Genomic DNA, 13,325 nt, shown 5'->3' with positions numbered 1-13,325 from the left:
TATTTTTTAAAAAAAAAATCTAATGGAAAAAATTGAAATGCAGAAACCTTATATCCAAAAAAAAAAAGTTTTGGACAGCTGCTTCCTCCCCCTGGAAATTAATGAATATTTGAGTGATGATACATGAAGGTATTGTAGCAGGAAACATGTTTGAGTTGACTGGTTCTAGCTCGCTACCTGCTAAATACAGTCCTGTACTTGCATACTTTTTGTAACTGGAAAACCCTGACCCTGTGTGGCTGTCCTTGAGTGTGTAAAGAAAATTTATTTTTATATGCTTAAATGGTTATGTGCTTATCTCCTGTACTTATTATTGCAGCCATTCCAGAATTTTGCAGGAGATTTTGTTACATGTTTTTAGGCCAGAAGATATGATTTCTTATGAAAGAACAATACTGTAGTTATCTCAGATCCTCTTCTTCACAAAAAGTTGTGTTATCCTAATAACCAAAAAATATATATTGATAGCCTCTGATATCCTCATATGTTATTGAACTATTGATTACATTTTCTCCTCTTCCTTTTCCATAGAAAAAAATATAGTCAAAATAATTTGTTGTTCTACCAAACTTGCTGAAGATATCTTATTAGATATACTGTTTTTTTTTTGTTTTTTTTTAATGCATTGCCAAACTTTGGACATCTTTGTATAGCTATTTATTATACCTTGAAAATATTTTATTTCCATACTAGCTGCTAAAGAAAAATTAGTAGCTCAGTGAGGTAGGATCCTTAATCCTCACTGTCAGCGATTTCACCTTTCGTTGTAATTGGATTATGTATCTCTAAAAATCAAATTACTCTTGATAACTGTATTTTTAATCTAAAAATACAGTATTTCCCTGACATATGTAAGAGATACGTTCCAGGACTTCTTACATAAGTCGAAATTTGCATAACTCAGGAATGAATAATAAAATATTGCTGCTATATCCTTGATATGCCAAAATTACAAAAACCACATAATATCCTCAGAAGAATGTAGAAAAATAGTTATATATATTTTTAATAAGTTCGGTTAAAAACTTTATCTGGGGACAGCGGTGAAGTAGCCAGAGTGGCACATAAGAAAAGAAAACATAAAAGGAAGAAAAAACGCATGTCATTGTACTGTAAAAACTGGTATATATATATATATATAATAGCCTTGTTTATTATTATAGTTGACCTTCATTGGTACCGACTGCTTCTCATGTCTTTCTCCTTTATTGTGTTCACCGTTGCCACTGACAAATCTGATTTCTGTGAGATACTTGCTAATGTTTGGCCATTTTCATACATCCATATTATTTTAATTTTCTGATCCAACTCAATCGCTTTCCTTTTTTTTTTTGGTAGACTTACTAGTACCACTGTCACTTATTCTCTTAGTCGGAACCATGATAACGGTCAAAATGAAATTTTCTGAAAAGAATTTCACAGGATTAAGTCAAAATTTTACCTTTTACTAAAGCACATTTCTGGGGGTCACTGCCATAAAACAATATGTACTTTCTGAGTTATTGGGCTTTTCTGTTAGTGCAATTAATTATAAATGGGTAGTAAACTCGATCTTATTGCATTTGTGATGATACCGATAGCTGGAATTCTGTGAGTTGCTACATTATGGTGAAATGTGTGTCCCCTTCAGTTGAAGTCTTCAGTCCTATAAAAAATTATAAATTATAATGTAATGTAAGTCCGAAGCTGCATAAGTCGGAGACTTGCTTTATCGAAAAGTGTTCAGCAACCTATGTAAAAAGTATGGTGATAGATAAAGAACTTACCACACACACACACACACTTCTCATGTGTCCAATACGATTCTTCCCTTTATTTCTTACAATGTCCGTATGGTTTGGTCACCAACATTATAATGATTCTTTAGAGATTTAACGGATGCACCATTTTCAAACTTTTGAATAATTTCTAGTTTTTGTTTAAATGAAAGCACAACTCTTGTGTGGCGCCTCCATAGCCAGGTGGGCAGGATCAGCAGTGCGGAGCACACGCTTCTTGATTAGACCGGGGTTCGAGCCCATGGCCACCAAATACGGGGGGTGCGGAAAGGTCAGGGAATGACCACTGCATATCCTTGCCGCAATATGGCCTTAGTTGCCAATGCTCCTAAAAACCAAATAACAAACTTTTGTGTGTGCCCATAATTTTTGCGATTTCTAAACAAAAAAAAAGTTACTTTAAAAGAAAATTCTGACATCCCTGATATGCATAGAGAAACAAAGTTTGTCCTTTTAGGGTGCGATGGAACACAACAATCGACGCAACACACTAAAACAAACTAAACATTTGGGGTTTTTTTTTTTTTTTTTTTTTTTTTTTTTTTTTTTGAGTATTTGTCGTGAAGACATTGGGGGTTACAAGATAATAGGTGCACTAATCTCCTAATGCCGACTTATAATGCACTTATTTACTACTTGCAAAACATCTGTTTATACCCATTCTATTTTTTACTTGAATTTTATGATTTCTGGTTTGTTTGTTTTTTTTTTTTTTTTTTGTTTTTTTTTAATATTGAAGTGTCCCAGTTAATCAGATCCCGATAAATCGAGAGTCTCCTGTACTTATTTTGTTCTGATAGTGATTTTGATATTTTTGCTTTTTCAGATACTACATTTCCAAGTCAACATTTTGAAAACTTTTTAAATAACACTAGTTCCCAAAAAAACGTTTTCTTACTATTTTTCCTTGTAATAATTAGTAGCTTACAAGTATGGTGTGTGGTTTATTTCAGTTTTACCTTCAGTAAATAAAACTCAGACAAGTCCTGTTATACCATCCTATACATCTTCTTCAGCGTCATTGAATAGGATTCATCCCATTTCTACCAGTTCTTCAAATCTAAATGCCTTTTCAACAAAACCTGTTGTTAGAGTTGCACCTTTGAATGTAAATCCACAAAGTTTGTCCACTCCTTCCATAGCATGTAAGTATTGGCAAAATTAATTTTCATTATTACTCCTGATAGAAGAAATGTCATTATAAGGTCATCATTTATTTATATTTTATTCAGTATGTGTTGAAACATGTTTATACCATAAAATCTTGATATCAAGAAAAATGGTTGCTTTATGTAATTTTGTTATATCATTTGTGGAAGAATATTATCAGATATCTTTCAAACTCAATATCAGATGTACATAATTCAAAAGAAATATATTCAATTTTCGTGAATGCATCATTACACTAGCCAAAAGGGTAAACTAATTTTCAATAACATGAACGAAATCAACTGATTTTGACTAAATTGCAGGTGCTGAAAACAAAAATGGCAGTAGAAAGTTTGTAGCACGTCACGTTTTCATGTTATGGCTTCGTGCTCCTTTTTTTTTTTTTTTTTTAAATTGTGAATTTTTACTTATTTAAATGTACTTGACTACTTTTCTTGTAAATTTATTGCTTAAAATGGAAATAACGACCAGTAAACATTCCAAATGGATAAAAAATATCATACTTAATAAACACCTATTTGGATTTAAGTAAGCAATTAACCCACAACATTGGAGGCAAAAATAGTAAATCGTACTACTTACAGTTATGTTTTTCCTCTTATGAGCTGAATGGTCCTCCATTATCAGAAACTAGCAATAGTCACCCATCATTGCCGGATCTCATTGTCCTTGATACCTCTGCTCCATAGTGTGGATATCTTGGTGGAATTGTTCCCTCTGCTCGTCACTGACAGACCCTGAGTTGTCTAGAAAGAAGTCCAGGTGTGAATGTAGGAAGTGTATCTTTAGCAACATTCAGCGTCCTAACTTTTGATAGTTAAGCTACAATTTTTCTGTCAAGTCTTTATAATTCTCTACTTTTTTATTCCCTAAAAACCCACTAACAACAGTTCTGAAGGATTTCTATGCAGCTAATTCAGTGGTGTTAAGTTTATTTTCAAAGATTTCATCCTTTAAAGGCCATCTAATTTGTGGGCCTATGAATATACCCTCCTTCAACTCTGCATCACTCGTTTTTGGAAACTGGCTTTTTTAAGTACAGGTAGTTCTTGACTTTGCGAATTAATTCGTTCCTAGCACACGCTCGTAAAGCGGGAATTTATTTTCCATAGACATAAGGTTAAAAATAGGGGTTACGTTCTCAACAATGAAATTAGTTTATGTTTAAACAATGATTGATTTATTGAAAGAAATGAAAACGTAGCCTGTAAAATCGAGCAAATTATAATAATAGAGAAAATATTTATGCCTTACAAATGTTAAAGAATATTCATTCTTCATCATCGACTAAATGCACACTCGTTGATCACTCATTATTGGCTCGGCACTCGTTGGTTTGTTGCCCAAGGAGTTGTCTTCTTCAGAAATGTTTCAAGAGGCATTTGTTTACAAGATAATCTTCTCCTTTAATTATAAATTTCACGATTGCATGCATAAGAATTTTTTAACAGCACACACAAATTGCAACTAACACGATTCGCGTGGATTAACAAGTTTCTGAAGCTTAAAAAAGGAATGAAGGGAATATTCTGAAAATTTATTTATGTTTTTTATACGATTGAAGATTTCAGTAAAGGGGAAACACATTTCACCATAATAACATAAAAAACTACACAATTCCAGCTGTCCGTATTTTCTCAAATGCAAGAAGATCAAGTTTACTATCCATTTATAATTGCTTGCAATAAAGGAAAAGCCCAATAAACCGGAAAGTGCAAATTGTTTTTGTTTTATGGTCGTGACCTCCAGAAATGTGCTTTAGAAAAATATCACAAAGGCGTTTAAAATTGATTCTTATAACGGAACATATGATAACGATGAAAGTGTAGTGCATTTTAATGATTTGAATTGGCAACTAATACAATTTACAAACTATGCTCACGACCTTTTATATGGCCTTAAGGTCACGCTCGTGACCTTAAAAATTACATTTAAGAGAGATAACGAGCTTAGTTATACATCAAAAATTTCAACTTCTGAGATCTTGAAACGAATTACAAAAAAAAAAAAAAAATGTGCTATTGGGGTTCACATTACGATATTTAACGATACGATGGTGTCTCTGGAACTGATTGATATCGTAAAGCGGGATACGTTGTATTGTATAGCTACGGACATGGTTTGGAATGCAGTATTTTTGAATGTTTAACATTCATTTTTTTGCAATTAATGTTCATATTTTTGATTTTTTTTTTTTTTTTTTATACTTGGGGGGAAAAACTCGTAAAGCGAGAACTGCCTGTACTTGAAACTTTCACTATTTTTCTCTAGAGCATTTGCAAAATTTTTTATGAGGCCAAACTTAATGTGTAAAGGCGGGAGAAGCACCATTTCAGGTTTTACTGGCCCCGGGTGCCAAGCATTATAGTGATCAAGCGATTTTCCGAGTGATTCATAGAGCATTTACTTACTCCAAGCCACAGTTCTTCCTTTGTTTAAAAATTTTTTACGCTTTATTTAATAAATAACTTAGGCTTATGAATTGTAAGCAAGAAAGGAAATGCACCTTTTTTTTCCTTTAAACTAACTTATTAACCCTTATACCGCTTGGTCACTCTAGTGGCACTGCTCCTGCCTCCCTGTGGCAGGGCTGGTAACCTGGGAGAAGAAATCCACTCTCCCAGGGCAGAAAGGAGCAAAGATGGAAAACAGTTCATTTCCACTTTTAGAGCCATCGAGCTCAAGAACAATGTCAAAGGACAATGAAAATGACTTTTCTCAACCTAAGAGGTTGAAAATAACCCCTCGAGAGGAGATACCAGCTTTCCACATCTTAAACTCACTCTCTGAACAGCCTTTGGGCATATTTATCACCTTTCCTTGTGCAGAAATGCATTGAGACTGCTGCAGGCCCACCTAAATCAGTGAGACAACTTCAATCCAGTGATCTTCTGGTTGAGACTACCCAACATCAGTATTCTCCAAAGTTATTTTTTATTTATTTATTTATTTATTTTTTTGTAGTTGTTGGCGCATCGGCTTCTGTGGCCATAGTGCACCTCCCAAGGTTTTTGCAGGACTTTGATCCAAGCCCGAGGGGGGATTCAGACCCGCGACCTTTGGGTTGCCAGGCAGGCACTTTACCCACCCGGCTAGCCTGGTCAGCTTCAAAGTTATTAAAGCTCACGACTTTTGGAGGACACCCAAAAAAGTTACTCCCCATGCCACACTAAATCCTCTAAGGGAGTAATAACAGAATGGGATTTATTAACAGTATCAGAGGAGGAAATTGTCAAAGAGTTACACGAACAAAAAGTCATCTAAACAAGGAGAATTATGACTCGAGAAGATGGTATTCTTGTTCCAACAAGGAGCATAATTCTCACTTTTAACACTCCTAGCTTACCTTCATCTGTGAAAGCAAGCTATCTGCATTGCCGTGTCCAACCATACATCCCAAATCCCATCAAGTGCTACAAATGCCAAAAATACGGATACTCCCAGACTGCAAGTCTAGGTGAGGCAATATGTCCTAATTGTGGATCAAAAGAGCATAATCAAACTGATTGCACCATTACCACTCCGCATTGCCCAAATTGTTAGGGTAACCATCCGGCTTTCTCAAAAATATGTGAACTATGGAAGTGAGGGAAAAAAATTCAAAAAAAATTAAGTAGAAAACAAATTGACGTACTCAGAGGTGAGAAGACATAATGAAAGCAGAAACAAAGCATAGTATGCCACAGCCACTCAACATTTTCAATCAGTGGGGATTCAAACTGATGTATCAGTTCCTCCAAATATATCTATTGCTAATTGGGCACGTTTGTTGCTCACTACCTCAAAACAGTCTCCTTCTCAACAAACAACTGAACAACTCAGTAACACATCAATTACCATAACCGATGTTTCCTCAACAAAACCAAGTGTCAGAAACCATGAAATCACAATCATTACTCTCCACCGGAATGGACATTGATGAATTCCATGACTCAGGTGATGAAATCCTAGAATTAAATGCAACCAACGAAATGGATGTGACCCTCCCTCTCTTTTCTAAGAAAGACAAAACAAAAATAGATTGATACAAGCAAACTACAACTAAAAAGCAGTCAGAACCAAAAACATGCCATAAAACCACATAATGGAAAGAATTCTTCAATGCAATTGTAGAGGCTTTTGGAATACAAAAGATTATTTGCAGGATCTTATCGATCAGTACAAGCCAGCTGCCATAGCTTTACAGGAAACTCCAAAATTCTTGAGTGTGTCCTTCTCTGCCATATGTCTCATTAGTTCACTGACATCCATTTAGGCCTGAACCTTGAACAATATTTCTTAGTTGGTATGTAAAGCCTAGTTGCTTCCAAGATAAGTTCTTTGAATGCTTCCCATTTTGTGTTTGCTCTTGGTAACATCATCAGTTGTTCCGACTGTATAGAATTTAAATACTGTCTCAGACCATCATAGTTGCCTTTACGAAAGCAATAACCTTTCCCTTTACCCCTGATGGTAGTTACTTCCTTGAGTAAATCCCACTTCAGCACACTGTGATCACTGCCACCTAGTGGTTCCTGTATCTGCAGATTCTTAATGCATGAAGAATCATACTGATAATCAAATCAAGAGTATTGCTCCTTCTAGTTGCCTCCCGAACATGCTGATTTAGAAAACAATCATCCAATAAATCCACAAAAGCCTTGCTAGTGTGTGAGGGACCAACTCACAAATTCCAGTCAATATCTGGGAAATTAAAATCCCCCATTATAAGACTCTGATTTAGTGGCCCACTCTATTTCCCTGTACAGTTTCTTATTATACTTATCAGAGTCATTAAGCCTATAGCACACTCCTACTCTCAATTTTGATCTCCCAATGCTTATGTCACACCAAACTGACTCGACACTGCACTGTCCAGCGATGTCGACTGGCTTCACTTCCTTGGATTTTATGTGTTTCTTAACTAATAGCATAACCCCTCCTCCCTCCCTTCTCCTGAACTTCCCCGAATTCAATTTTCACCTCGTTGTGATACTTTCTTTCTGAGGTGGGGAAAACACTACCTGCAAAACAACAACCTACAGCAGCTACATGAAGCCCACATCTTAGAAAACTCATAAAAACTACCTATCTACACTGATGGCTCCAAAACAGATGAATCCGTATGTGCTGCAGCAATTTCTTCTACCTTCTCAATATCTGTATCTCTTCCTATTCCTACCAAATGCAGTATCTATACTGTAGAATTATATGCAATAAATCTGGCCCTAGATAATATAAATAAGCAGCATTTCAAGCAAGCTTTGATATACACAGACTCCTTAAGTGCAGTCACTGCCATTCAGTCTGTTACTTCTTCCTGCCATTCCATTCTGAAACAGATCCGATACAGATTATATCAATATCAAACATCAAGTCAGATGGTCACCTTCTGCTGGATCCCAGGTAATGAACATGCATCCTGACAGTATATCATCCTGTCATCTGAAAGTCCCATACACTGATTATAAATCCACTATTAAAACAGCATGTAGGACTCAATGGTTAGAACTGTGGCAAACACAAGTAATAATAAACTATTCCAGATTAAAAAAGAACCTCAGCTGTAGACTTCTAGTTTCAGGAGAAGCAGGCTAAAAGAAGTCATTTTGGCAAGACTTCGAATGGGTCATTCTTATACAACTCTTCTTGGTTCGACTGGGGTTCAAGCCTGTGACCACCACATACGGGAGATGACCTTTCCATCAGGGAATGACCATCGCATATCCCTGGAGTAATATGGCCTTAGTTGCTAATGCTCCTAAAAACCAAATAACAAACAAACAACGCATCTGTTAAATAATTAAACATATTCTAATAGAATGCCCTCAGTATGCAACTATCCAAAAATCCAGTTTCTATTCTCTATCCAATTTGCAGGAACCTTTAACTTTATTACACATACTTGGCAAAAATGCAAATTTTGAAGAACTTTCAATACTTGAAACGAACATAAGTTATATAACCATCTCTGGAAGACATAATATACAATTTTCAGTCATAAGAAATTCATGAACAGGCACAATGTGGCCCAGAAGGCCCTTGTGCCAAAAATCCTCAATTACAACATATCCTCAAATACAATCAGGTTTCACTAAAGCTAGGGTCCCCAAACTTTTAGAGAAGCGAGCCACATGAATTTTTGGAATATTTGTTGGTCCGGAGAAAATTCTTAATTACTGAAAACTACATTCTCTTGCATGACTTTAATGTGAAGCAGAGAAACAAATTTATACCTACCTACAGATTCAAAAATAAATCAATGAATATGTAATATAAAATATAATATTCTGGGAGAAGCAGCATCGGATCTCCCCCTGAAGACGCGGTCATTATGGACCGTGCCCATGGAATTTTGGGAACTCAAGTGGCTCGAGAGCTTGCGAATCGGTTCATCCAGTCGTAATACTATTAACAGGGACAGGGGGACACGTTTACACCCCCTGTTTGAGGCGGTTGTCCTCAGACGGGATGACCGGTTCTGTTTGACACGCTCCCGAGCCACTTCGTTTCCGATGCGCTCGTGGGGAATGCCGACCATGTGTCTGATGGACCACGTGCATGAGTGCCATGGGTCTGCTACTTAAGGATGTGTCATTGCAGTAATAGCATACTGTTGAAGAAGGAGACAGTAGTCTCCGAAAGCTTCAGGTTTTATCGCTTTTAATCCAGTTTATTTTAGATAATTTTATTGCTTCGATATATTTTTAACGTTTTATCGTAGTTTATTTCATCGAAATTTATTGTAATATTTTAGTCTTCCGATAGTGTATCACATTATTTTTATAGTAAAAATTTTTATTCCTTGGCTGGTGTTTGTCTTTAATTATTGCAGTATAAAATATAACAGTTTGTTTATATTAAAATTTTAATTATTACTTATTTATTGTACTAATCACAACAAAATTATGCGATGAATGTGGTTGTAGAGTGCAACTAAGTCTGATATTACGAAACTGATATTACAGTTTCGTAATATCAGATTTTAAAGTACTAGTTCCAATTCTTAAAAGTCATTTAAATGCATGTCAGTTAGTCGTGATCGTATTTTTGATTTTACTTATTTCATTTTTGAAAAGGTCTGCTCACATGTATATATACTTCCGAAAATTATTGTAACCTTTCTTGCAAAATTTTTAATTTGTGGATAATCTGACTCAGATAATGTTGAATAAAATTTAATTAGAATTTAATTTTTAAATATTGTATTGAAGATCTACCAACTCTAATTGTAAATTCTCATCAACATTTGTTGGCAGGTACATCAAACAGATTTTAAAAAAGTTCAAACACCTTTGAATTATTTTTAAAATCAGAAAATCTATCTGCAAAATTTTCCTGCAACAAACTAACATTTTGAACAATATTTTCATTGGAAAAATTACAACTAGGCACATTTTTAGATAAATTCTCGCAACATGGAAAATTTGAAAAATTATTCCGAAGTAGTTGACTTTTAAATAACTCCAGTTTTGTTTCTAATGCAATACATTGCAATACAATTCATTGACAAGTTTGTGCCATCCTTGTAGTTTCATATTAAGAAAATTCAGGTGTTCACATATATCTGTTAAAAAATCAGCAAGGTTCCACAATCATTTTAGATCTGATAGTTACAGAACAGGTTTCAATTTTTTGTTCATAAATAAATCTATTTCGATCCTAAGTTCAAAAAATCGTTTCAATACGTTCTGCGACTCAACCATCGTAATTCAGTGTATTACAACAAATCACTGTATTCAGCCTCGATAGTTTCAAGACTATTTTTGAATTGCCAATGATTCAGACCAGTCTTGCGAATAAAATTTACTGTTGGTATTACAGTTGACATCTACGCCCAAACGTTTTCTGCACAAAGACTGCTGGCGAGTTATACAATGAAATTGCATTGGTTTTTTTTATTTTTTTACTCTCTAGATATTTATGAAGCTGACCCATGAACCCAATTTTAGTGCCAACCATATTTTCGTGCCATCTGTCATAACTGCTGATAGCAAATCCCAATTCAATGTGAGGTCATCAATTGCTTCTGACACTCAAAAATATATTTTCACTTGTTTTTTTCTTTCAAGCTTTTTAATGCTTGAAAGAAAAATTTTTATTTACACCTTTGATATAAATTTGTAATTGAACTGGCTTGTATCTTCACTGACATCAATTGCTATTGAAAAATGTGTGAATTCACAAACTTTTTCTGAGATGATTTTGAACATCGGCTCCTAAATTTTCATTTCTTCTCATTATAGTTGAAGATAAACTTACTGACACAAAATTCTTTACTTTTTCAGGACATACTTATTCTGCAATTGCCAAACAAATTTGTTTTACAAATTTTCCTCCATAAAGGCCTTTCTTTCTTCGGCAATGATTTGGGATGCTTGAAAACTAGCTCTAACTGCAGATAAATTTTGATGAGCAAAAGTTCTAATCTTCTGTTGTTAACTTTGAAAAGTTTGGGTTAGTTCGTGGAGTTTTTTCTGCCACGAAGTTCCTTGAAATTTATCATAATTGAGGCCTGTTTTGTGGTGTAGTGACATTTCACATTATATTTCTTGAACACTGACAAGATTCCGTTGCAAATAAGACACGTGCAAGTATCTTTGAGCAGTGCAAAATAGTAATTAATTGCCCACCGCTCATTAAAAACACGACACTCAGCATCAACTTTTCTTTTCTTTTTGACATCAACTTCGACATGATTTTTATGGAATCATTGGAATAAAAAAAATACTCGTGAATATTGAAGTAAGCAAGCACTGAATGTGTCTTAAAATTTTATGAAATATTTCAACATAAAGATTATTATTATTATATTCAAATCATCCTTATATCACGTGAAATTAATAATATAGTTTATTAGGCTGTTTGCTTAATAAAGTACATTATAATAATATAAAACTATGTTATTAATTATAATCTAGTTTAATAAGGTGATGTTTCAGGTATCTTACCGATACCCATTGTTAGACCTTGCTATGGGGAAAACAGAAAGGGCTACAAATTTGAATATTTTAGGATATTACAGTTGCAATTACCAATATTACAATTTGAAATTACGATTCTAAAGTATTAAGTTTTGAATTGCTGTTACAATAGATACAAATCTAAGGTAATACAAAGAGATTAAATTCGTACCGGCTGCCAGCAGTTAATTTATAGCAGAGGGGTTAACTCCATTAACCAATAGGATAGTGTTATGTTTTTATCCTTGATCTGGGATTCTTGTATAGTAGAAGCCAGGGTGACCTTTGTTCCTGCTCTCATCCTCTGGACATCCGGGTTCATGTGCAGGCTGGTTCAGGGTGATAGCAATCATCAAACCATGCTGCTGGTGCAAGGTTTTATTCTGGATCCGGGAATCTTGTATAGTGGAAGCCTATGGTGACCCTTGCTCCCATACTCTGAACATCAGGGTTGGTGTGCAGGCTGGCAAGGGATTAGGAAATCTCTAATTACTGTCTCTAAAGCCTATTGCTATTTAATGACAAGGTCAAGATTAATGGATTATTTTAGTGATGTTTCGAAGAATAGCTTTGAGTGGAAATAACAGAATTAATATCTAACAAGACAAGCTGATGCCAGAGAGGCATCAACATTATTAATCAACTGACAAATGTTAAAAATGTGTTTTTAATAAATTTTATTGTGATCTGACATAAACATTAATTTTTACAATCTAATTGAAATATCCGCTGGCCGGATAAAATTCTTTTGTGGGCCGGATCTGGCCCACAGGGCTTAGTTTGGGGATCCCTGCACTAAAGGCCTGCATTTGATGTTGAGTTTACGAGAGGTGGGCCCCATCTTCTCTGATGGGCCATTCCTTCACAATATAATGATGTTCTGCTGGTCGAATATCGCATAAACACCAGAAACAAAGATACTTAGTAATACTACCCTGTAGTTCAAGCAACAGAGCAATTACTTTTAAATCACTACAGATTTTTCCAACGATATTTCTTATAGTTTTAAGGCATTTAATAGCACTGAAATGCTATCATATGTTTCTTTCATAGCCATATTGTGTTGCAAAACTGCTTTTAACATGAATTTAGAAGGATCGATGGATAATTTAATTTCTTCAGGATTGTGTTCAAACCCTAGTTCATCCATCAATCCATTGACATCTTTGCAGACACAGAGAAAACCTATCATTTGATAAAAATCCCAAACCTTTCATTTCGGTTTCTTAAACACAGAAATCCTCATGGTTTTTGCTAACAAATTCCAGTGTTGTAACCTAGATCCTAATAGCTCAGTCTGTTACTTTGAAAGATTTAATTCTCAAGCCAAATCATTAAGTTCACTTTGCACATTTAAGTGTGGGGTTTTGTCATTTTTAGAATTGTAACTAGATCCTGTTGATCAGCAGATGTCAAGGTAACAGTTATTGGCTCT

At 34.8% G+C, this 13,325-nt stretch overlaps 1 protein-coding gene across 2 annotated transcripts in view; it reads left to right on the top strand.

Moving 5' to 3' along the window:
* Positions 1 to 13,325, top strand: part of dom (domino helicase) — an 896,769-nt gene that overhangs the window by 422,235 nt on the left and 461,209 nt on the right. For both annotated transcript variants that reach the window (XM_090388005.1, XM_090388004.1), the window contains one exon: positions 2,732 to 2,923. In XM_090388005.1, coding sequence (XP_090244131.1) covers positions 2,732 to 2,923 — 192 coding nt within the window. The remainder of the gene's footprint in view (positions 1 to 2,731; positions 2,924 to 13,325) is intronic.

This window comes from Mastigoproctus giganteus, chromosome 13 (assembly GCF_048544385.1).
Source record: "Mastigoproctus giganteus isolate SK-2022 chromosome 13, ASM4854438v1, whole genome shotgun sequence".
Classification (NCBI taxonomy): Eukaryota; Metazoa; Arthropoda; class Arachnida; order Uropygi; family Thelyphonidae; genus Mastigoproctus; species Mastigoproctus giganteus.
Note: the sequence above shows the minus strand (reverse complement) of the source record. Positions and strands in the feature narration are given on the sequence as shown.